Source organism: Macaca thibetana, chromosome X (genome assembly GCF_024542745.1).
Source record: "Macaca thibetana thibetana isolate TM-01 chromosome X, ASM2454274v1, whole genome shotgun sequence".
In the NCBI taxonomy this organism is placed as follows: Eukaryota; Metazoa; Chordata; class Mammalia; order Primates; family Cercopithecidae; genus Macaca; species Macaca thibetana.
The window spans coordinates 129,419,198-129,445,003 of NC_065598.1; the positions used below are offsets into that span (position 1 = coordinate 129,419,198).

The 25,806-nt window shown below is 38.1% G+C and overlaps 2 protein-coding genes across 4 annotated transcripts in view; both read left to right on the top strand.

The window, feature by feature from the left end:
• The window catches only part of HPRT1 (hypoxanthine phosphoribosyltransferase 1), a 1,139,661-nt gene that overhangs the window by 1,037,238 nt on the left and 76,617 nt on the right, over positions 1 to 25,806 (top strand). The window lies entirely within an intron of this gene.
• PHF6 (PHD finger protein 6) overlaps positions 1 to 25,806 on the top strand; it is a 55,822-nt gene that overhangs the window by 26,802 nt on the left and 3,214 nt on the right. For 2 of the 3 annotated variants that reach the window (XM_050777323.1, XM_050777324.1), the window contains exons 6-10: positions 12,861 to 13,030; positions 13,193 to 13,336; positions 14,388 to 14,492; positions 16,400 to 16,533; positions 25,408 to 25,537. In XM_050777323.1, coding sequence (XP_050633280.1) covers positions 12,861 to 13,030; positions 13,193 to 13,336; positions 14,388 to 14,492; positions 16,400 to 16,533; positions 25,408 to 25,537 — 683 coding nt within the window. The remainder of the gene's footprint in view (positions 1 to 12,860; positions 13,031 to 13,192; positions 13,337 to 14,387; positions 14,493 to 16,399; positions 16,534 to 25,407; positions 25,538 to 25,806) is intronic. The other variant, XM_050777325.1, reaches the window with a different exon arrangement.

A 25,806-nucleotide genomic window follows, 5' to 3' on the forward strand; every position in this document is an offset into this window, starting at 1 on the left:
CAACTGGCCTGTGATAGGAGGGCATTTCCACTGTAGTAGGAGGGAACAAAGAGGATAAGTGGCTCCTATCTGGTCTGTCTTCTCTGTGAAGGAGAATGTAGCGAAAGGTGTGAGGGTTGGAAGCTGGAGGAAAGAGAACTATTTGAAAGAATAGCTCTGAAGACGGGGAGAGGAAGTTTGCTTGGAGAAATGTAAGGTTTCCAGAATAGGTTAAGGGCGCTGTTGAGGTTAGTACCTATGAGTTTATGCAGTGATTCCCATCAGTCAAGTGATGTAACTTTTCCACCAGTAATTCAGGATCCTGTATGTGCATAGAGAAAGTGGCTAGTAGGGTAAATAAAAATTGGGATCTTGCCAAGTGAGTTTAATGAAGTAAACGGATATGGGAGTTTCAGATATTTGCAAGAGAGCAGTTTGAGTGAGATAGGGAGGGAAGTGATGGCAGGAGAACAAGAAACAAGAAGTCATCAATGGACTGGAGGTCCTAATAGGGTTGAAGAACAATGAGAATGAAAGTACTTAGGAAAACAAGCATTTGTGGTCCCAGAGTGTGACATAGGGATGTCAGAAATAGAACCATTTTATGTGATTATAAGGTTTTTGAGTATGGTAAATTGGGGAGAGTAATGCCCAATTTACCAGTACACCAACACTCCTCCTAGTATTATAAAGCCCTGTCTGTCCCTTTACTGATTGTCTTCTCTTCTTAACCACTATTTTCCTCATCTTACCTTCTTCCTAGTTTATGCTCCATCTTCCTCCTCCTAAGTTCTCACATCATTTAACAGTGTGAAGTAGAAAGGATATCTGGACAGAAAGTCTGAAACTGCCCCACGAGGTCTTAACTTGTTTAACTTATTCACAAGGTGAAGTGTCCTCATGTATCAAATGAGACAAATTTTAGTTTTGGGGGAGTTGGGGAGGGCATAATTTAGTGACAGATATGTAACAAACATTAAAATACAGTGGTGACATCATGGCAGCATTTTACTCTTAAACCTTTCAGGAAAAAATGTGTATGGATATTGAGAGAGAATGAATGATAAAGCAAATGTGGTAAAATATTATTTTTAGAATCTGAGTGAAGGGTATACAGGAATTTTTATGACAACTTTTTTTATAAGTCTGAAATTACTTAAAAAGATAAAGTGGTGATAAGTGTTAGAACTACAGTGACCCACAAAATCCCGTGCTTTCTGAGATGGTGTAAAGGAATCTTTTGTGCCTAACCTTGGAGGCTATAGTCTGTATTTTATTCAAGAACCTGGTGGATTCCCTAATGGACAGTTCTGAAACTTTATATTAGAAATTGCTTGTCAAATGATATAACTCAGTTTATGTTTCAGGAAATAGGGTCACCATAGTTATGTTAAAAGTATCTTAAAAATGTTATAATTTATGTAGATTTGCAGCCTTTACCTGCTTTAATATTTACTTAGTGTTTTGTTTGTTTTTTGTTTGTTTGTTTGGTTGAGACAGAGTCTCATTCTGTTGCCCAGGCTAGAGTACAGTGCCACGATCTCAGCTCACTGCAACCTCTGCCTCCCTGGTTCAAGTGATTGTCCTGCCTCAGCCTCCCGAGTAGCTGGGATTACAGGCAAGCGCCACCGCGCCCAGCTAATTTTTCTATTTTTAGTAGAGGCAGGGTTTCACCATGTTGGCCAGGATGGTCTCAATCTCCTGACCTCGTGATCCACCCACCTTGGCCTCCCAAAGTGGTGGGATTACAGGCGTGAGCCACTGCACCTGGCCACAGTTTGCATTACTTTTATTAAATAGAAATATAGGGAGATTTCGATGTTGGTAGTAAGCTCTTTAAAAACCTTTTAAGTTGAGTAGCACTGAATAGACTTATGAAGTACTGGGAAGCAGTATTATATACTGGTTAAGAGTATTGGCTTTGAAATAAGGTCTGTATTTGAATCTTAGCTCTGCCACATCCTAGGCACATGATCTGGGGCAAATTACTTGATCTCTCTCAGAGGAGAGCGTTAGATATTGCATCTGTAAAATTTGTTTTGTTTTTTTTAAACCTACCTCATAGGATTATTCTAAGGATTAAATGAAAAATAATGTGTGTACAACTCTAAACAATGGCTCAGTACAGGCATACCTTACTTTATTGCACTTCAGTTTATTGTGCTTCACAGATACTGCATTTTTTACAAATTGAAGATTTGTGGCAACCTTGCATTGAACAAGTCTGTTGGCATCATTTTTTCTGACAGGATGTGCTCACTTTGTTTCTGTCACATTTTGGCAATTCTCACAATATTTCAAACCTTTTCATTTTTTTTATCCGTTTTGGTGATCTATGATCAATAATCTTTGATATTGCTATTGCAAATTGTTTTGGGACATCATGAACCGTGCCCATGTAAGACAGTGAACTTAATTGATAAATGTGATGTGTGTTCTGGCTGCCTCCCCAACCAACCATTCTCCATCTCTCTCCCTCTTTTTGGGCTTCCCTATTCTCTAAGACATAACAGTATTGAAATTAGACCAATTAATAACCCTCTAATGGCCTCTTAAGTGTTTAAGTAAAAGGGAGAGTTGTACTTTTCTCACTTTAAATTCAAAGCTGAAATTATTAAGCTTAGTGAGGAAGGCATGTTGAAAGCTGAGACAGGCCAAAAGCTAGGCCTCTTGTACCAAACAACCAAGTTGTGAATGCAAAAAAAAAAAGTTCTTGGAGGAAGTTAAAAGTGCTATTCCGGGGAACACACAAATGATAAGAAAGTGAAACAGCCCTATTGCTGATATGGGGAAAGTTTTGGTGGTCTGGATAGAAGATAAACCAGCCACAACATTCCCTTAAGCCAAAGCCTAATCTAGAGCAAGCCTCTAATTCTTCAATTCTATGAAGGCTGAGAGAGGTAAGGAATCTACAGAAGAAAAATTTGAAGCTAGCAGAGGTTGGTTCATCAGATTTAAGGAAAGAAGTCTCCATAACAATAAAGGTGCAAGGTGAAAGCAGCAAGTGCTGATGTAGAAATATAGTGAGTTATACAGAGGATCTAGCTAAGATCATTGGTGAAGTTGCCTACACAAAACAACAGATTTTTAATATCAATGAAACAGCCTTGTATTGGAGGAAGATGCCATCTAGGACATTTGTAGCTAGAGAGACGTCAATGCCTGGACTCAAAGCTTCAAAGTACAGACTGAGTCTTGTTAGGGGCTAATGCAGCTGGTGACTTTAAAGCCAATCCTCATTTACCATTTAAAAAATCGTAGGGCCCTCAGAATTACAATAAATCTACTCTGTTTATGCTCTATAAATGAATGATAGCACATCTGTTTATAGCATGGTTTACTGAATATTTTAAGCCCACTCTTGATACCTACTGGTCAGAGAAAAAGATTCCTTTCAAAATATTACTGCTTATTGACAATGCATCTGGTCATCCAAGAGCTCTGACAGAGATCTACAAGGAGATGAATGTTGTCTTCGTGTCATGCTAGTACAGCATTCATTCTGCAGTCCATAGAGCCCATGGACCAAGGAGTACTTTGGACTTTCAAGTCTTATTATTTAAGAAATACATTTCATAAGGCTGTAGCTGCCATACATAGTGATTTCTATGATTAATCTGGGCAAGGCAATTAAAAACCTTCTGGAAAGGATTCATCATTCTGGATGCCATTGAGAACATTTGTGATTCAAGGACAGAGGTCAAAATATTGATGTTAACAGGAATTTGGAAGAAGTTTATTCCAACCCTCACGGATGACTTTGAGAGGTGTAAGACTTCGGTGGAGGAAGTCACTGCAGATGTGGTAGAAATAGTAAGAGAACTAGAATTAGAAGTGGAGCCTGAAGATGGGACTGGATTGCTGTAATCTCATGATCAAACTTTAACAGATGAGGAGTTTGCTTCTTATGGATGAGCAAAGAAAGTAGTTTCTTGAGATAGAGTGTACTTCTGGTGATGATGCTGTGAACATTGTTGAAACGACAACAAAGTATTTAGAATATTCTGTAAACATGGTTGATAAAGCAGTGGCAGGGTTTGAGAGGATTGATTCTAATTTTGAAAGAATTTTTCCTGTGGGTAAAATGCTATCAAACAGCATCTCATTCTATAGAGAAATATTTCATAAAAGAAAGAGTCCATCAGTGCGGCAAACTTCAGTGTTGTCTTAATTTAAGGAATTTTCACAGCCACCCCATCCTTCAGCCATCCACCACCTTGATCAGTTAGCAGCCAACAGCATCAAGGCAAGACCCTTCACCAGCAAAAAGATTACAACTTACTGGAAAGCTCAGATGATTGTTAGCATTTATTTTTAGCAATAAAGTATTTTTAATGAAGGTACATACCTTTTTATATACATAATGCTATTATACACTTAGTAGACTACAATATAGTGTAAACATAACTTTTAAATGCACTGGGAAGCAAAAACATTCGTGTGATTTGCTTTACTGCGATATTTGCTTTACTGTGGTAGTCTGGAAGCAAACCCACGATATCTTGAAGATGTCTGTAAATACTGTGTTCTATATCATTATTATTCCTTTAAACTTCTACCTGCTTTTATCACCATCTTTTCATGTGCTCTTCCTTAGATGACAATGGAATTTAAATTCTTTGTACTTTAACTTAGAAAATTTTAGTAGTGTATTCATATTGTGGTCTTTGCACCGTGTAAAACTGACTCCATATTCTTTTTTTGTTTGTTTGTCTCATTCTGTCACCCAGGCTGGAGTGCAGTGGTGCGATCTCGGCTCACTGCAGCCTCCACCTCCCAGGTTCAAGCGATCCTCCCACCTCAGCCAAGTAGCTGGGATTACAGGCGCCCACCACCATGCCCGGATAATTTTTGTATTTTTAGTAGAGGCAGGGTTTTGCTACGTTGGCCAGGCTGGTCTCGAACTCCTGACCTCAGGTGATCTACCCGCCTCAGCCTCCCAAAGTGCTGGGATTATAGGCGTGAGCAACTGTGCCTGGCCTACTCCATATTCTTTCTGATTCACCCATGTGCAGAGTACTGTGTTAGGCATTGTGTATGCCCATGTTTGATTTAGCACATTGTACAAACTTTCATTATAGGAAATTTCAAACTTAAGCAAAAGTAGAAATAACAGCATAACGTTTCATCTTTACCCCCCACTCACTTTCTTCGTCTGGATTATTTTGAAGTAATCCCAGGCATCAGATTTCATTTTAGCACACTTAATAATATATTTTGGGTGTATGCTACAAATTTGTATATCCATGTGTATGTATATGTGCATGTGTTTGTATATGCATGTGTATGTGTATGTGTATATATATTATATACATATATATATGTATATAAATCATTTACCTGATACCTTTCCTGAAAAAGCAGGAAACTGAGTTCACAAATGACTCCGCACTTCCAGAGTAAATGCACATCATGTTTACACTGGAAAAAGCAGGACAAATGTCCTCCAGTTTTCCTTTTGCAGCAACTATGAAGATTCAAAGCAGAGGTGGTGATGCTTGCCTCAATCTTAATGCCTGTCCTTTTTGTTTGTTTCTTTTTTTTTTTTTTTTTTTTTTTTAACTCTGACAAGCATTTATTGAGTGCCTGCAAGGTGTGAGCACCTTGGGGAATTTAAGAAAGAGTCCCCATGTGGACAAAGAGTTTACAGACTACACAAGATATGCCAAGAGTATTAACTAACAAATATAATTTTATAGTTTACAAAGCATTTTTCACAAGTAATTTCTTCAAGCAGCCTTGTAAGAAAGGTATTAACATTAGTCCCATTTGACACATGAGGACACTTGTGAATGGTAAGTAACTTAACCAAGTTAAGACCTAGTAAGTGGCAATTTCAGACGTTCTGTCCAGTTATCCTTTCTACTTCACACTGTTAACTGATGGGAGAACTTAGGAGGAGGAAGGTGGAGCGTAAACCAGGAAGTTGTAAAATGAGGAAAACATTGGTTACTAAGAGAAGAGAATCAGGAAAGGGACAGACAGGGCTTTGCAGTACTAGGAAGAGAGTTGGTGTCCTGGTAAGTTGGGCATTCCCCTCCCCATAGGGGCCAGAAAAGAGCAGAAGGGTAATAGAGAGGGGCCTGGCCATTCTAAAGTGACACAGACATCTGCAAGCTGTGCTGATAAGAGGCTCGGAATGTTTGGTGGCTTGGGAAGGAGGACAACCCTGTTTTGTCACCTACTTTATCAGCCTGGATTTTTAGAAATTGCAGTTGTGAATACAAGTGTAAAATTTTACCTTTTATCGTATTTATTTTGAATAGGTACATGAACATTGTACAAAAATCAGGCTTTCCTGTCACCTGTGCCCTTGTATCCTTTTCTGAATTCTTCTGCTAAAAGCAAACACTACTATCTGTGAGTTTCTTGTGTTTCCTTCCAGACCAATTATGTGCATACATAAGCATAACTGTTCTTTTTCTAACATCCAGGAGCATATGGAAATGTGTATTTCCATGACAATGAATATTACTATTTTAAGAGCATCCTTGTAGTTATTCACTGACATATACGTATTTGTCCCAGCTCTGCCATTCTCTAGCTTTGTGACCTTGGGCAAAATTACTTAACCTTTCTAAACTTCCTTATCTGTAAAACAGGGTGGTGGGGGATGAAGGGGGGGTTGGGAAGATGACCGTTACAACTTTGTGGAGTGATTGTGAGGCTCAAATGAGATAATGCATATAAACCACATAGCGTATCTGGTATAGTGAAAACTCGAAAGCTCAGATGTTAGCTCTTACTATTCTATTTCCAACTTATACACACGTATTTACAAATGAAAACTGTTAAGATACTGTACAAGTGAGCAAAGATAAATGGAGAAAGATGTTCATCACATTTGTAACAGCAAAAACACTGAAAACTTACAAGTCATAACCATAGGGGGCTGGTTAAATATGATGGATTACTATTAGCTCTTACATGGAAGGAGGTAAATTCCTATATACTGACATGGAAAGTTGTCAAGCTATATTAAGCGGAAAAAGCAAGATGCAGAATAGTGTGCTTAGAATACCATTTTAAAAACGTGCATATGCAGAGAAAATAATAGCATTTACTGAAAGTGTCTTATATGCCAGGCACTGTTTTAAGTACTTTACATGCAGGAATTCATGTAATTAATTTAAGAACACCCTGAGGTAGGTTTCAGGTCCAAAGATACACAGTATGTGGAAGATCCAAGATTCAAACCCAGACTCTTATACACTGAGGTTGAGAAAAGAAGCAGTTAACAGTGCTTTCCTTGGTGGGAGGTCAGGAGGTTAGGGAGGGAGGCAGGTTAGGGAGCCCGAGGAGCCAGCTGGAAGCACAGAGCAGGTGGAAGTAGAAGGTGAAAGGAAGATTGTCACTTTTTTTTTTTTTGAGACTTGCTCTGGCTCCCAGGCTGGAGTGCTATGGCGTGATCTCAGCTCACTGCAACCTCCGCCTCCTGGGTTCAAGTGATTCTTCTGCCTCAGCCTCCTGAGTAGCTGGGATTACAGGCGTGCACCACCACACCCAGCTAATTTTTGTATTTTTAGTAGAGACGGGGTTTCACCATGTTGGTCAGGCTGGTCTTGAACTCCTGACCTCAAACAGTCCACCTGCCTTGGCCTCCCAAAGTGCTGAGATTATAGGCGTGAGCCACTGTGCCCAGGCCTAAGGATTTATCTATTAATAAAATTGGTTATATCTGTTTTTTCATGATTACAAATAATACTGCAACACCTTCCCTTATACATAATATACTTATGTACTTATACGAGTGACTCTATGAGATAAAAGTCTTAGAAATGGGATTGCCAAGTCAAAGGGTCTATGCATTTAACGTGGGGAATGAGTACTGTCACGTTGCTTCTGAAACTGTTTACCTAGTTTATGTTCCCACCAACAGCGTCAAATTCCCATACCTGTGCTAGGTGTAAGTCTTTTTGTCTGATTATTTCATTTAATTTTAATTTCCATTTTCACTGGTGAGGTTGGGCATCTGTTCATGTTTTTTTGTCATTTATATTTCTTTTGTGAATTGCGTTTTCCTGTTCTTTGTGCATTTTTCTCTTAGAGTTTGTCTTTTTAAAATTGATATGCAGGTGTTCTCTATAATATAGATATTCTGTCACTATATGCAAATGATCTTCCAATTTATTTATTTATTATTATTATTAGTTTTTAGACAGAGTTTCGCTCTTGTCACCAGGCTGGAGTGCAGTGGCGCGATCTTGGCTCACTGTAACCTCCGCCTCCCAAGTTCAAGCGATTCTCCTGCCTCAGCCTACCGAATAGCTGGGATTACAGGCACCCTGCCACCACGCCCAGCTAATTTTTGTATTCTTAGTAGAGACGGGGTTTCGCCATGTTGGCCAGGCTGGCCTCAAACTCCTGACCTCAGGTAATCTGCCCACCTCGGCCTCCCAAAGCGCTGGGGTTACAGGCCTGAGCCACCGCGCCGGGCCCAATGTATTTCTTTTAACTTAGTTTATGGTGCCTTTAGCTGTACAAAAGTTACTAATTTTTAGTCAAATCTCCCAGTCTTTTCCTTTAGGGCTTCTTACATGTCCTGATCCAAGATTATTTTTTAAAATTCTCCTCTATTTTCTCCTATTGCATTAATAGTTTACTTTACAATTAGATTTTTAATCCATCTGAACTTTTTCATATAGTATGATGTATCCATTTTTAAAAGATGGATAGCCAGTTGTGCTGTTATGTCTTTTCTACTCACCTGAAATGCCGCCATTACCATACTTTCAATTTTCATGTGCATGTGCGTCTGTTTTCAAACTTGGAGATTCTCTTCCACTGGTATGTGTCTATTCTTGTGCCAGTGGTTTAACTGCTATTGCTTTATAGTATATTTTGATATCTTCTTTTCAAAAAGATACTCTTGTGTATTCTTTTTTTCATCTTGTGTATTCTCGTCCATTTTCCAGAAGACCACAGAATCAACTTTAAGTTTCATTTCATAAAGTCAGATTAGTGAGAGCTGATTTTCTGTCTATCATGTTCATTCAGAAACATAGTCTCTCTCTCCATTTAGGGGCACTTGTTTTATATTTTCTTTCTAACACATATTTTGTTGGGTTTAATGTACCTTTTTTTTTTTTAACTTGTATTTCAGATTCAGGGGGTACATGCTCAGGTTTGTTACCTGAGTATATTATGTGATACTGAGGTTTGGCGTATGAATGATGCCATTACCCAGGTACTGGGCATAGTACCCAATAGTTAGTTTTTCAACCCTTGCCCTTGTCCCTCTCTCCTCCCTCTAGTAGTCCCCAGTTTCTATTACTGCCATTTCCATGTCCATGAGAACCCAGTGTTTAGCTCCCACTTATAAGTGAGAGCATGTTGTATTTGGTTTTCTGTTCCTGCTATATCCTTATTGCCACAAAGGACATTATTTCATTCTTTATTATGGCTACAGGGTATTCCATGTAGCAGGGCATTCCACTCCAAACCACATTTTCTTTATCCAGTCCACTGTTGATGGACACCTAGGTTGATTCCTTGTCTTTGCTATTATGAATAGTGCTGTGGTGAACATACCAGTGCATGTGTCTTTTTGGTGGAATGATTTGTTTCCTTTTGAATATATACCCAGTAATGGTGGTGTTGGGTCAAATAGTAGTTCCGTTTTATGTTCTTTGAGAAATTTCCAAACTGCTTTCCCCAGTGGCTGAGCTAATTTACATTCCCACCAACAATGTATAAACGTTCCCTTTACTCCACAGCCTCACTAGCATCTATTGTTTTTTGACTCTTTAATAATAGCCATCCTGACTGATGTGAGATGGTATCTCATTGTGGTTTTTATTTTAGCTTTTAATAACTATTTAAAGTCTGCTGTTTTGATAGGTGAAAATGATATATCACTTAATTTGCACTTTGGTTCTGGAGAAGTTAAATATTTTTAAACTGTGCTTATTAACTACTTATATTCTGAGAATTATCTGATTATATCCTTGATCTATTTTTCCATTTGGGTCTTAATCTTGTATGAGTTTATCATGTCATAACGATACTAATTCTTTGTCAGAAGTACAGCAGAAGCAGATATTTTTCCAGTTTTATTTTATTTTATTTTATTTTATTTTTGAGACAGAGTCTTGCTTTGTCACCCAGGCTGGAGTACAGTGGCATGATCTCGGCTCACTGCAACCTCTGCCTCCTGAGTTCAAGTGATTCTCCTGCCTCAGCCTCCCTAGTAGCTGGGTTAACAGGCACATGACACCATACCCAGCTAATTTTTTTTTGGAGTTTTAGTAGAGATGGGTTTTCACCTTGTTGGCCAGGCTGGTCTCGAACTCCTGACCTCAAGTGATCCAACCACCTTGGCCACCATGCCCGGCCTTTTTCCAGTTTATTGTCTGCCTTTTGATTTGCCACTTTTTTTTTTTTTTTTTTTTTTTTTTTTTGAGACGGAGTCTCACTTTGTCGCCCAGGCTGGAGTGCAGTGGTATGCTCTTGGCTCACTGCAAGCTCCGGCTCCCAGGTTCATGCCATTTTCCGTCTCTGCCTCCCGAGTAGCTGGGATTACTGGCATGCGCCACCATGCCCAGCTAGTTTTGTATTTTTAGTAGATACAGGTTTCTCCATGTTAGTCAGGAGGGTCTCGAACTCCCAATCTCAGGTGATCTGCCCACCTTGGCCTCCCAAAGTGCTGGGATTACAGGCGTGAGCCACCGCACCCGGCCCAAATTTATCACTTTTTAATTTATACTTTTCAGAAGTTCGAAAGTCTAATATAGTTAAATATATGAATTTTTCATGACTTTTACTATTGATTTTAAAGTTGTTAAAAATTTTTATGGAATGATTTCATATTTAGAACAAATATGCCATGTGGGAAACTAATCATGTTGGCTTGATAATGGAATCAGTTCTTAAGTAATTTTTATAGATGTTTAATAATGTTATTTATTAAACATCTTATTTATTAATGTTATTTGTTAAACAACTATTAAATGTTATTTAATAGTGTTATGTATGGTGTTAGTGATGCTTATTTTCATAATAGATAACTGAATATATTATATGTGTATACATATGTATAAAACTGAATGTTTTATATATACATACACATAGATGTCTTAGAATGATTGAAACGGTTACGATTTTTCATTTTGAGAAATTTTAATATTTGGCAAGTGCAAGTAATTCTTTTTTGAGATGGAGTCTTGCTTTGTCACCCAGGCTGGACGTGCAGTGGCACAATCTTGGCTCAGTGCAACCTCTGCCTCCCGGGTTCAAGTGATTCTTCTGCCTCAGCCTCCCAATTAGGTGGGACTACAGGCGCGCACCACCACGCCCAGCTAATTTTTTGTATTTTTAGTAGAGATGGGGTTTCACCATATTGGCCAGGCTGGTCTTGAACTCCTGACCTCGTGATCTGTCCGCCTCGGTCTCCCAAAGTGCTGGGATTACAGGTGTGAGCCACCGTGTCCAGCCAAGTGCAAGTGATTCTGACAGCTTTTAGTGAAATTCCCTGTATTAAAGATTGTCAATTTGAATATTGAAATTAAGTAGTATATTCTGACATGAAATTTGCTATTGTGTTAAGGAGAGAAAACATCTTTAATTGACTTCTCTGTCTTCACAGGAAGTTATTCACATGAATTTATGTTGTTGCCTATAAAACACTATCCAATAACTTTTACCTTTTCCCCTTAACTCCCTCAGGTCCTACCACAGCTCTGTGAAGTTGCACTCATGTATATTGTTATTAACTGTTTTGCAAACAACCTAATACTTGTAGTTCCCTTAGTTTATATATATTCAGGTATACCAACTGAATTGCCCTTTTCTTATAATAAATGTACTTTTGTTTCTAATAAACAACCTTCGAAGTAGTAGGAAAGATATTAACATCTGAGCATAGGAGTTGATATGGTTTCTCATTGAGAAATTAGTCTCTAGAATTATAATCAGTAACATGGTAAAGGAAAAAATGGTGAAGATATTAGAGCCGTACCTAAAACTTTCCATAGTTTGACCTTATGGCAAGTGAACATTTGGTTTTTATTACCCTTTTAAACACTAAATATTAATACATTATCTTATACAGAGGCCCTCAATAAATAAAATATTTATAGTAAACTACTGATGAAACACCTTTCATTATGGTAGAAATTCTTTTCAGATTACTGAGAAATGCAGTTCTCAAATTTCTGCGTCAGTTTTGCTTAATTCATTAAAGCATATGCAACTAACTAGCAACATACTTCTTTTACTGCTTGTATTAGAAATTCTTTTTGTACTTAATATTTGTTTAATTACTTGATCCATTAGTTCAATTGTAAATGCCTTCCTTGTTGAATTTATTCATTCAGTTTTCATGATAGTTTGAAGAGTAATCTAGACCAATGTTATCCAATAGAACTTTTTTTGTGACAGTGACACTGTATATGTGCTGTCTAATACAGTTGCAACTAGCCGCATATAGCTAATAAGCTCTTGCAGTGCAGTCAGTGTGACTATGAGACTGAAGTTTTAATTGTATTTAATTATAACTGACTTAATTTTTTTAAGCCACATGTTGCTAGTGGCTACCACATTGGATAGCACAAATATATCTACTTTATTTTCATTTAGTTTTCCAAGTTACAATAAGTGTATTTTCTAGGTAAGTGTTCTACTTTTACAAACTCTTTGAAACCTATGGTAAAAAAAAAAAAAAATACAAAAGCAAACTCTAAAAATTAATTTACTAAACTATTTGTATTTGATTTTTATTGCATTTATCTGAAACATTGGGTTGCTATATTGAGCATACCACAGACCATTTCTCCTCATTTCTGGAGACAGTTTCATTCTAAGAAGAAACATATGTCCTAAAGACCCATGAACTAATACTTATTTTGAGATTGGTCCATAAAAGGTTTTTGTTCATTTTTAAGCAGCTGATTTAGAGGAAAGTTTTAATGAACACGAACTGGAGCCCTCATCACCTAAAAGTAAAAAGAAAAGTCGCAAAGGAAGGCCAAGAAAAACTAATTTTAAAGGACTGTCAGAAGATACCAGGTCCACATCCTCCCATGGAACAGACGAAATGGAAAGTAGTTCCTATGTAAGTAAAAAAAACTGTTGGATTCTTACTTTTTGTTGCACCATGAATATTTCATTTAAACTATAGGTGAAGTTCATCATTTGAAATGTTAAATAAGCTTGAAATACTGATAGCATATTTTCATGATTTTTTTTAAGTTCTTTTTTTCTTTTACATTTGCAGAGAGATAGGTCTCCACACAGAAGCAGCCCTAGTGACACCAGGCCTAAATGTGGATTTTGCCATGTAGGGGAGGAAGAAAATGAAGCACGAGGAAAACTGCATATATTTAATGCCAAGAAGGCAGCTGCCCATTATAAGTGCATGGTAACCATGGTTCTTTTAAGCCCAATTTTGTTTTTTTGTTCGTTTGTTTGTTTTTCTTTGTTTCCCCTGTGATCTAAAAGCCCAAGTGATTTTTTAAAAATCATTTAGCTAGTAACTAAAAAACTTCCCCCACAAGTATTAGTATTTTAGAGTTATGAATAGTATATCTTGTAATCCCAAATCTTAATAAAATTTAGATTTTGTTAAATTATAGCCTTTATGTTTTAGTAGGATTTGAAGTAATTCTAATTATAGTTACTGTAGTTAGGATAATCTGTAATTAATTATTTCATAACTGTAAAAATTTTGTCTTTATAAGCATGTCATGAAATATATTTTAGACTTTTACTATAACCTAATAATTATCTCTGTTGTACTTAACACACTGTATTACAGTTACTCATTTATGAACTTATCTTCCCTAACAGACTCTTAAATTCCTTGAAGATAAGAATAAGTTTTTATCTTGACATCCTTAGATCCATGCCTGACTTACAGTATACATAAATATCTTTGACTTAGAGTGTATTGAATGACTCATCCCATTGATAAGGTTTTTAAAATTACATTATTTATGTCACAGGTTCTTAACCAGAGTACATATCATATTTACCTGGTGAGCTTTTTCCAAAATACGTGCATCTAGGAACCCTGTGGAATAGATCTCATTTGTGTCTAGTTTGAAAAACAAAATCCCCCAAGTGATTCTGATCTGCATCTATGGTTGAAATTTGCCAATTTAAACTGTTTTTTAAAACTTTGTGGAAATGTAAAATAGTTGAGAATAGAGTGACATTGTTGAAATTTTCATTGCTTGAAGCGATTTAATCTTGGCTTCACACTGGCAATCTTCATTTTTATTTCAATGTCCATAATTTTGGCTGTATTTTAATCAGACATGTAAATATATTAAAAATATTTGAGCAGATACTTGATTATTAAGGAAAGATTATCTTTCTTCGGAAATTAAATATAACACACTTGTTACCACATTTAATGTTTTCCTCATAAGGATTCTGAATGTTAATATTCCTGCATTTTTCTTCTCTAGTTGTTTTCTTCTGGCACAGTCCAGCTCACAACAACCTCAAGAGCAGAATTTGGAGACTTTGATATTAAAACTGTACTTCAGGAGATTAAGCGAGGAAAAAGAATGGTCTGTAGTTTTTATATTTGTTATGCAACATTACACTTGACTTGCTGCTTTAAATTTAGAGTACATCCCAAATTTATCCAGTCATCAGAAAATTTAATATAAAGTAGTTCATATGTTAAAGCAAAGTATATTGACTTATTTGTAATATAATAAAGGATGTTGATGTTACTGAAACTTATTTCTCTTTCTATGTAACTTCATTACTTAAGAGGATTATACTGAGATTTATATACATTTCAAGGCATTTGCAAGCCTTTAACAATAAAATAAATGAAGATACGAATGTGACAAACTTTATTAAGTTTAAAATGTTACATTGTGTAAGCTTGCTTAAAGGAAATTTTTTTCAGGGCTTTCTTTTTAAAGTACACATACACAGGACTGCCTCTTAAAATGTTTGTCATAGCGTTAAAAGTTTTTTTAAATAAAATAATATAAAATACACCTTAGTCTCATGTTGTTAAACATACTGAATTACCAACAAGTAGCTCTAAGAAATATTGGCATCTTTATTGATCACTTACTCCTTTATAGCTTATGAATGCTATAATAATATCAGTTGTCTCTAGAAATTAATTTTTAAATTTTTTGTTGGGAAATTTTCAAACATACCACAATTGGAAAGCCTAGTAACACGTATCTGTCCATCATCTTGCTTCATCAGTTACCAAAATTTGTGGCACTTGTTTCATATAGGCCTTCTTTGTTGTTGTTGTTTTGAGACAGAGTCTCACTGTCGCCCAGGCTGGGGTGCGGTGGCGCGATCTTGGCTCACTCTAACCTCTGCCTCCCGGGTTCAGGTGATTCCCGTGCTTCAGCTTCCCAAGTAGCTGGGATTACAAACATGCACCACCACACCTGGATAATTTTTGTATTTTTAGTAGAGACAGGGTTTCATTATGTTGGCCAGGCTTCTCATGAACTCCTGACCTCATGCAATCCACCCGCCTCGGCTTCCCAAAGTGCTGGGATTACAGGCGTGAGCATCCAGCTGAAAAGGAAACTTTCATAACAGAGCCTGTGGTACTGAAAAAAGGAAAAACCACTTTATCGTATTATTCAGAGCAGTGTTGTATAATACAGCTAAAGTTCAAATAGGTGACTAAGATAGCAATTCAATTATCTTGCCAACTTATTGTTTACCTCTGCACCATTGAGGGTTGGGGTAAACACTAACCTAGCATTTCCCCCAAGTGTGCTCTAAAGGAAGTTAGTTCATCAAGATGTTCCCCCACCCCTCCAGAGATAAAAGGGCATCTAGATTTCAATAAACTTGAAAACTGTTTACTCTGTGCCCCCACCCTTGGAGAAAAGGCTGTGAGAAGTCCTGCAATAAAGTGATCTGCTTAACCTATCCTTTCTCAAACTTATTTGACTTGAAACCCCTTTTTCAACAGTTACCTTTTAATCTCCGAACATTCTTCAGGCAAGGCTTATCTAGGCCAAACTGAGAAGTCTTGAAAAGATTTCAGCCCCTTTAGTCGCCCTCTGCACTTTTGTCTACTGGTAGTGATTCTTCTGTGGGGGAACTGCTTTTCTGGTTTCTTATTCTTTCCCCTAATCATAATAGGAAAGGATCTGATCTTAGGGAGGGAAAGAAACCAACCACTAAAATATACAACATCATTTTTTTTTGTATTTGGCAGTATTGAGGAGAGTCTTATCTACATTTAGATGTCAGACCTGGGATGGTCAGTAGTTTTTCTAACAAGCCGGCAGTTTATAAATGTTAAATAATAGAAACATCAGGGGATGGCAATATTAGAGGGCTTATCAAAGTATGGTTTCAGTTGCAGCGTTATTTCAGTTATATGCTACGTGATAATTTCAGTGTATTCTTTTTCAATAGAAAATGGCTGCTGTTTTCTTGAAATACTGCTTACGATTATTTCTCTTTCCTTATACAGAAATGTACACTTTGCAGTCAGCCTGGTGCTACTATTGGATGTGAAATAAAAGCCTGTGTTAAGACTTACCATTACCACTGTGGAGTACAAGACAAAGCTAAATACATTGAAAATATGTCACGAGGAATTTACAAGTAAGAAAACAACAATTGTCTATTTCCCTAAACATGTTAGTAAGTAACTGTCCTTAAATAGATGACATTAGTTTACTCAATCTCTATTCTTAGGTGATATTTAGTTAAGTATAGAATAGAATACTGAGCACATTGTGTAAGGAATGAGTACTACAATTGGCATTTTCCTCTGACTACATATCCCTGGATTAGCATTCATCCATCCAATGTTAGTTATGCTTCCTGTGTGCCAGCCATTGTGCTTGAAGCTGGGCATATAACAGTGATCAAAACTACATATGCTGGGCCGGGTGCGGTGGCTCACATCTGTAATCCCAGCACTTTGGGAGGCCAAGGCAGGTGGATCACCTGAGGTCAGGAGTTCGAGACCAGCCTGACCAACATGGTGAAACCCCGTCTCTACTAAAATACAAAAATTACCCAGGTGTGGTGGCAGGCACCTGTAATCCCAGCTACTCGGGAGGCTGAGGCAGGAGAATCGCTTGAACCCAGGAGGGAGAGGTTGCAGTGAGCCAAGATTGTGCCATTGCACTCCAGCCTGGGCAACAAGAAGCTTACAATCTATTGGGAGAGACCTATTATTTAAGTGGCCAGACAAATATGCAATTACAACATAGCAGCATAAGTGTTCCAGAGAAGTTACAAAGTGTTATGAGAGCATGTAAGAAGGAAGAGGTAACCTAGTCTGTAGTGGGGAGTCTTTAAGAATTTTCTGAAGGAAATAGTGCTCAGCTTTAAGCTGAGATATTAAGGACAAAGGTGAGCCTTGGTTGGGAGAGATATTCTGGGCAGAGAGAACAACATATGCAAGTGCCCTGGGTGAGACACAAGCAGAGGTGGAAATGGGGAGATGTGTTAGGAGGCTAGTGCTGGTGGTCCAGGTGAGAATTATTGGTAGCTTAGAATAGGATGTGATAGATAGAAGGCAAAAGGTTCTCTTGAGAAGATGGTGAAAAAATAAAGTTTGAAGATTTGGGTTTGGGGGTCACCCTCTTTTTTATGGGTCTTCCACTTACCTGTGCTGCCTTGGGCTAGGTGGTGTTAATGTAATGGTTCCATTTGTTTAATCAACTGGAGTATAAGTTGGCAGGGACTCCTGAAGTTTTTATTTGCTGTCCAGAGTTGTAAAGCACTTCCTTACTCTCACATGCCTAGAATGCAATAAACCAATAACTTCCGGGTCTAGTATTCTGTGTAAAAGACAATGTGCACAAGCAGTCACCAAGCCATTTGGGTGCTTACATAAGGTGCTATGCTATATAATAAAATTTGCTAAATTCTGTTTAATAATCAAGGCACAAATGTTTTCAAGGGAGTTCTATAAAGCCTTTAAGGAACAAATAATCCCAATGTTATTTAAGAGATCCAGCACATAGCAAGAGATGGAAAACTTACTGCTTCATTCTGTAAAGCTTACGTAACTGTGGTACCAAACCTAACAAAGATACGTTAAAAGACAGACAAACCAACTGTAGACCAGTCTCCCTTTTTTTGCTTTGAGACAGGATCTGACTCTGTTGTCCAGGCTGGAGTGCAGTAGTGTGATCATGACTCACTACAGCCTTGACCTCCTGGCCTCACGTGATCCTCCCACCTCAGCCTCCCAAGTAGCTGGGACTATAGCCAAGCTAATTTTTTTAATTTTTTTTTTTTTTTTTTTTTGAGGAGGAGTCTTGTTATGTTGCCCAGACTGGTCTCAAACTCCTGGGCTCAAGTGATCTCCCTGCCTCAGTCTCCCAAAGTGCTAGGATTACAGGCATGAGCCATGCCCAGCCACAATTTCACTTTTATAAATATACAAAAATTTTAAATAAAATATTAGTAAATCAAATCCAGGTCTGTATTCTAAGAATTGAAAGACTGTTCAGGCTGGGCACAGTGGCTCACACTTATAATCTCAACACTTTGGGAGGCTTAGGTGGGAGGATTGCTTGAGGCCAGGAGTTCCAGATCAGTGCAGGCAACAAAGCGAGACTCTCGTCTCTAATAGAAAGAAAAAAGACTGTTCAAAATTAGGAAATATATTAATATACTTTGTTAGAGTAAATAAAAATCTTATCACCTTCCTTATAGATGGTGAAAAGACATTTGATAACATTCAACATCAGTTTCTGAATTTTAAAGTAACAAGTGCTCTTGGTAAGCTAGGAATCTTAATAGGTGTTTATGAGAAAAACAACAGCAAATAGCTTATTTGTTGTTAAAGTAAAGGAGCAATGGTTCTTAACCAGGAGTGAACCTCAGAATCACTGTGGTGTGGATAAGACCCTCTTTTAAAATGTTCATGCCTGAGCCCTACCCGTAGAGATTTAAATTTAGTAGGTCTGGGTTGGGGCCCAAACCATGCACTTTTATGACTCCCCAAGTGATTCTTATGTTCATCTCTAATTGAAAACCATTAGACTATACTTTAATTCAGATTAGGAAGAAGACAAAGATGCCAACTACTAGCATGACTTTTAACATTCTTCTAAAGGGTTAAGCTGATGCAAGACAAAAAGAAAGAGGCCCAGTGCAGTGGCTCACGTCTATAATCCCACACTTGGGGAGGCCGAAGCAAGAGGATTGCTTGAGGCCAGGAATTCGAGACCAACCTGGGCAACACAGTAAGACCCATCTCTACACAACATTTAAAAATTAGCCACGCAAAGTGGCACACGCCTGTAGCCCCAGCTACACAGGAGGCCCACACTGGAGAATTGCTTGAGCCCTGGAAGTAGAAACCAGCCTGGGCAACATAGTGAGACCCTGTCTCAACTTAAAAAATAAGGCCAGGCGCAGTGGCTCACGCCTGTAATCCCAACACTTTGGGAGGCTGAGGCTGGCAGATCATGAGGTCAGGAGTTTGAGACCGGCCTCGAGATTGCCCCACTGCACTCCAGCCTGGGTAACAGAGCGAAACTCCATCTCAAATAAAAATAAATAAAAGTGTGTAATAAAATGATCAATATTTGTTACTTATATCATTGTCTACCAAGAAAATTCAAAGGAATCAACTTTGAATTTATTAAAATTAGTAAGAGCTCAGTAAGATTGCTGAATGTGAGATGACTTTTAAAAAGCAATTCCAGTAATAACTAGTTAGAATATGTAAACGAAAATCGTCTGCCATACCCCGCCAAACACACATACACTAAAGATGAATTTTTTCCATTTAAAAAAAGCACACACAGCTGCATCTGAGAGAGCAAGTTATGTTTGGAAATAAAATGTTTCTTTTCTCTTTAAAAAAAAAAAAAAAAAAAAGCACACACACAAAGCTTTGTTTTGGGGTGTGGGTGGGGAGACAGGGTCTCACTCTGTTACCCAGGCTGGAGTGCCACTGCATGATCATGGCTCACTGCAGCCTCGACCTCCTGGGCTCAGGTGATCCTCCCACCTCAGCCTCCCGAGTAGCTGGGACTGCAGGTACACGTGACCATGCCTGGCTAATTTTTGCTATTTTTTGTAGAGACAAGGTTTCACCATGTTGTCCAGGCTGGTCTCAAACTCCTGGACACAAGTGATCCACCCACCTGCGCCTCCCAAAGTGCTGGGATTACAGCTGTGAGCCACCATACCTGGTCAAAAATTGCATTTTACAAAGGACTGAAATGAGTGGTGAAATGTATTATGTTCCTTGATAGAAAACTCAGCTTTGAAAGACACCTATTCTCACCAAATGTATAAATTTGGTATAATTTTGATCAAATCCAAATTTTTTGACAGTTTTATTTGAAAGGCTAAATGTGATATAATTTTCACTTGTAATGGTTGTGTTTACCTTATATAACAGAAAAAAAAAATAGCAGCTTAACAAGAGAGAGGGTTGCTTTCTCACCTAAAAGATATGCAGAGAAAAGCAATCCAGATGTGGTAGGCAATTTTTCATGTCGTCAAAGACCCACATCACCATCCTTCTGCTCACCCCTCCTTAAGGTCTCCTTCCACATATGTGTGTGTATGTTTTTGTGTACGTAGAAAAATCTCTAGAAACGTATTCAACAAGCTTAACGGTTATATTACTTCTCATTAGTTACATAGGGATGGAGGAGAAGAGGCAAGTTTATATTCTCCATGATAGGATTCTGTAGTGTTTGAATATCTTCATGAGCAGTATATTATTATTAAAGTAGCCATTAACATTTTAAAATAACAGGCTGATTTTAAATATCCAAAATCAGATTATATGGAGAACTATTATATTTAAAATGTAACTTTTAGATGCTTTTATTGTAATAGTTTTAAATGGAAAATATTTCCATTTTCATTTTGGAAGAAAAATGGAAATATAGATGAGAAAAAATACTTAATGTCAACTTTAATTCTACCACGCAGAGGTAATAATTTTAAATCTTTTGGAATGTTTTCTCTTAGACGTTTATGTGATTATGTGCATGTATTTATAAAAACAAGATTTTCTGCTGCTCTGCCTATGGGGCAGCCATCCTTTTATTCCTTTGCTTTCTTAAAAAAAAGATTTTCTTATCTATGCCGTTTTATAATCTCTTTTCCACTTATCTGAGACATTTTTGTGTGACATTAATCCATTTTACATCTTAGTTTTTTTTGGTTTTTGGGGTTTTTTTTTTTTTTTTTTTTTGAGACACTCTCACTGTGTCACCTAGGCCGGAGTGCAATGGTGCGATTACAACCCATTGCAGCCTCAACCTCCCAGGCTCAGGTGGTCCTCTCACCTCAGCCTCCCAAGTAGCTGGGACCTCAAGGGCACCCCATTATACCCAGCTGATTTTTTTTGTACAGACGACATTTCACCATGTTGCCCAGTCTGGTCTCAAACTCCTGGGCTCAAGCGATCCACCCGCCCCAGCCTCCCAAAATGCTGGGATTACAGCATGAGCCATTGTGCCCAGCCTACATCTATTTTAATGATTGCATGGTATTCCATTATATAGGTATATCAGTTTATTCTATTGGTTCCTTTTTCAGACGTCTAGGTTGTTTTTGCTTTTTAGCTATTAGACAACCATATTTCAGTGACCCTCTCAAAACAAAAATATTTGTACTTGGATCCATAATGATTTGAATTGCTCTTTTATTTTTTTCCTATTGAGATTTGTTTCTGCAATCCACTTGTAATGTAGATTCCAGATAGAGACCATTGAGTTCAAATGAGAACCCATATAGGTGGGTAGTTTGGCGAGAGAAGAAGGGACAAATAGGAGGAAATACAGGGAGGAATATTTCTGAATGAAATGGCTTCCCTGGCCGGGCGCGGTGGCTCACGCCTGTAATCCCAGCACTTTGGGAGGCCAAGGCAGGCGGATCACGAGGTCAGGAGATCGAGACCATCCTGGCTGACACGGTGAAACCCTGTCTCTACTAAAACTTCAAAAAATTTGCCAGGCGCAGTGGTGGGCGCCTGTAGTCCCCAGCTACTCGGGAGGCTGAGGCAGGCGGAGCTTGCAGTGAGCCGAGATCGTGCCACTGCACTCCAGCCTGGGGCGACAGAGCGAGACTCCGTCTCCAAAAAAAAAAAAAAAAAAAGAAATGGCTTCCCTGTCTCCTAACTATGGCTTTTCTTCCTTACCAGCCCTTTCTGGGTCCTGACGGTATTCCTATTCGAAAGACGAGGGAGGGGTACATAATAATTGTTATTTATGTTTATCCTGTATTTATTGTATTTATTGTATTTTTAACCATTTAAATATGGATTCTTTTAAAATGTCAGCCTCCCACCATAAAAAATGGAGTTCTGGCCGGGCGCGGTGGCTCATGCCTGTAATCCCAGCACTTTGGGAGGCCGAGGCGGGTGGATCATGAGGTCAGGAGATCGAGACCATCCTGGCTAACACAGTGAAACCCCATCTCTACTAAAAATACAAAAAGTTAGCCAGGCATGGTGGTGGGCGCCGGTAGTCCCAGCTACTCAGGAGGCTGAGACAGGAGAATGGTGTGAACCAGGAGGCGGAGCTTGCAGTGAGCCCAGATGGTGCCACTGTACTCCAGCCTGGGCGAAAGAACGAGACTCCGTCTCAAAAAAAAAAAAAAAAAAACAGAGTTCTGTGACAGCAGGGACCTTGTTTGACCAGTTGACACCTGTGACCTTGGCACCTAGACTAGTGAAGGCCATATAAGGGCCTATGGGAAATATTCTGCAAGCAAAAACTAATCCCGTAAAATGATTAAAAGTTGCTCCAACAACAAAGCACTTGTCCTTTTAGAGGAAACTTTCTATTAAAAAGATGATTTTCAATCATGGGGAGGGGGGAGGGGGGAGGGATTGCATTGGGAGTTATACCTGATGTAAATGACGAGTTGATGGGTGCAGCACACCAACATGGCACAAGTATACATATGTAACAAACCTGCACGTTATGCACATGTACCCTACAACTTAAAGTATAATAATAATAAATAAAAAAAAGACGATTTTCAAATGTAAGCAAAAACAGAATAGTATAACAAGTCCTCATATCAGCAGTTACCAAGTTATTGCCACAGTTGCTTTATCTAATTGTTTATTTTCCTGAAGTATATATATTAAAGCAAAATTCCAGATCTCTTGTCATTATATAATTATTATTCCATTATCACACTTTGTAAAATTAACAATTATTTCTTAGTATCATCTTATACCCAATCCATTTTCACATTTGCCCAGTTGTATAAAAAAAATCTCATTTTAGACTTAATTTGTTCAAATCTGGATACATGCAAGGTCCATCCATTGCATTTGATATGTCTCTTAAGTCTAAATACGGACATACTTGTCCCCTTACTTATTGAAGAGCCTCGATAAATTGTCCTAAGTCCCACATTCTAGATTTGTCTCTTTGCCATTTCATGATGTCATTTAACTTGTGTCTCTATCCCTCTCTCCCATTTCTTGTAAACTAGAAGTTGGTTCAGAAGTTTAATTAGATTCAGGTTATATTTTATGGGAAGATTCTTCGTAGGTGCTGTTGTGTAGGAATCTCACTCTTGATATTTAAACTCATGATTTAAAAATGTAAAAAGGTAGTTCCCAATGTGTAGTATTTGAAGTGTACAAATTCTCCCTAGCTCTTTGAAAGTTATTGAAAATGTTTTAAGACTAAAAAGAAAAATAATGAGCAAAACTAGATTAAAGTCAGTTGTTATTGTTGTCCACTGTGTCCTGAACCCCACCTCTGCCTTTTATTCTACTAAAGTATTAGACCTAGTTTAGGTAATCTAAACTAGACATGTGAATTCCTAGATGATTTCTTTTATCTATTGCTGACCACAAGAGGGCATCCAGTGAACATGTTCTAAGCGTTCTTCCATTGTCGTCTTATGTATAATAGACATAAAACTGAGGAATCGCTTCCCACTCATAGGTGGGAATTGAACAGTGAGAACACTTGGACACAGGGTGGGGAACATCACACACCGGGGCCTGTCGTGGGGTGGGGGGAGGGGGGGAAGGATAGCATTAGGAGATATACCTAATGTAAATGACAAGTTAACGGGTGCAGCACACCAACGTGGCACATGTATACATATGTAACAAACCTGCACGTTGTGCACATGTACCCTAGAACTTAAAGTATAATACAAAAAGAAAAAAAAGGGCTCAAATCAGCCTGCCCTTGTTTGATTGTCCAAATCACCTATATTATGATTTTTATTAAAAACTTAATGAATTTTAAATATACAGTCTGTATACCCAAATAAAAGGTTAGAACCAAGCATGATAAAGTGTCACTCCAGAGATAACTTGCCAGATTTAAAGGGGAAAACCTACCTTTACAATGGAGGAATCTGGCCATCACCACTACTTTAACCAAATGATCAAACATAGTGTTACCCAGTAGCAGGAAATTAGATGCCTCCTGAAGTATGCAGGATTACCTACAAAATGTCTTGACTGAAAAAGAAAAGCTGAACCTGAAGCTGACCAAGCCCTTAGACCTTATTCCCAGTGTATAGAAAATACAGGGCAAGAGAGAACCAAATAAAACAGTACCACAATTAGACAAGTCCAGAACGTGCTACAGTTGACAGACAGACTGGTCTGATCTCATCCTAAAGAGTCAGTGTCATGTAAAAACAAGAAAGTGGAAGGACCAGTCTAGATTAAAAGAGACATAGCCAAATGCAGTGCCGGAAAACTGTTAGATGACTCATGTAGGTATTCCAGTGAAGGCTAGGATGCTGATAATGAAAAGACATTTGAAGAGTTTGAGTAAAATTGTTTCATCAAATGTGAGCAGAAGGCAGCAGTATAGATAGAATATATATTTCCTGAAATGTGATTTTAAATTAAATATATGAAACACATTTATAGAATTTGATTATTTCATCAGTATACCTGAAGGTTGGTATTTTTAAGTTGGCCAAAACTTTGCTTTTAATCTCATTGGGCAAAATGAGGAATTGCTTTATGATAACTGTCATCTTAAACCAGAGATTTTGTTTCAGATGAACTTTTATTATCTCAATAATAGTGTGTTTTCCTATCTTTTAGATAAAAATGGGTCTGTGGCCGGGCGCGGTGGCTCAAGCCTGTAATCCCAGCACTTTGGGAGGCCGAGACGGGCGGATCACGAGGTCAGGAGATCGAGACCATCCTGGCTAACACGGTGAAACCCCGTCTCTACTAAAAAAATACAAAAAACTAGGAGGGCACCTGTAGTCTCAGCTACTCGAGAGGCTGAGGCAGCGTAAACCCGGGAGGCAGAGCTTGCAGTGAGCTAAGATCCGGCCACTGCACTCCAGCCCGGGCGACAGAGCGAGTCTCCATCTCAAAAAAAAAAAAAAAAATGGGTCTGTAACTAATTGGGGAGTATTTTTTAAAGTGTGGATGAGGAAACCCATGTTTTAAATGGGCACTAGCCTCATCCACTAATGTTGGTAGGAATGTTCAACAGTGACAAAGCATTTTGAGATTTTTGTCTTTCATCGTTGTAGATTATACTGTAAAAATCATAGCGGAAATGATGAGAGAGATGAAGAAGATGAGGAACGAGAGAGTAAAAGCCGAGGAAAAGTAGAAATTGATCAGCAACAACTAACTCAGCAGCAACTTAATGGAAACTAGGTATGAAAGTTAATTATATGGGATCTGTTGTGAGGATACAATACACACTGATATATACATGTTGAAGTAATGGTATGCAGTAAGATTTTTTTAATCCTATTATGTTTAGTTAAGAGCATGTTACTAAAATGCTGAGGATTTTGTAGGCTTGCATAGTAGTTTTTTTTTTGTTTTTTTTTTTTAACTAGCTGATTTTGTAACCATAAAAACAAGCTATCTGCTTTATCAATAAGTATAGTTGTAATGTCAAATCAATAAGATAATCACAC